General features: G+C 59.2%; 1 protein-coding gene across 1 annotated transcript in view; it reads right to left on the reverse strand.

Moving 5' to 3' along the window:
- Positions 1-333, reverse strand: part of LOC119585701 (multiple epidermal growth factor-like domains protein 6) — a gene marked incomplete in the record, with an annotated part of 104,852 nt that overhangs the window by 8,949 nt on the left and 95,570 nt on the right. The window contains 1 exon segment of the mRNA XM_037934375.1: positions 59-316. Coding sequence (XP_037790303.1) covers positions 59-316 — 258 coding nt within the window.

Genomic DNA, 333 nt, shown 5'->3' on the forward strand with positions numbered 1-333 from the left:
GGAAATAAAAAATACAAATAGCACCCCCCCCCCCCCCCACGTTAGAAATCGTCCTCACCTTCCTCGCAGTAGATGCCTCTATAACCAGGAGGACAAACGCAAGCGCCAGTGTCATGCATGCAGGTGGCACCGTTCTGACACAAGCAGGAGAACTGACATTTCTCGCCGAAACTTCCCGGGGGACACCTTACTTGACACGTAGCACCGGTGTAGCCAGGAAGACACATGCACAGGCCGGACACGCGGTCGCAGGTGCCGCCGTTGTGGCAGAGGCAGATGTTCTCGCAGGTGGGGCCCCATCGGTCGGGCGGGCACGCTGGGGGAGGAGAGGAA

This window comes from Penaeus monodon, chromosome 20 (assembly GCF_015228065.2).
Source record: "Penaeus monodon isolate SGIC_2016 chromosome 20, NSTDA_Pmon_1, whole genome shotgun sequence".
NCBI lineage: Eukaryota > Metazoa > Arthropoda > Malacostraca > Decapoda > Penaeidae > Penaeus > Penaeus monodon.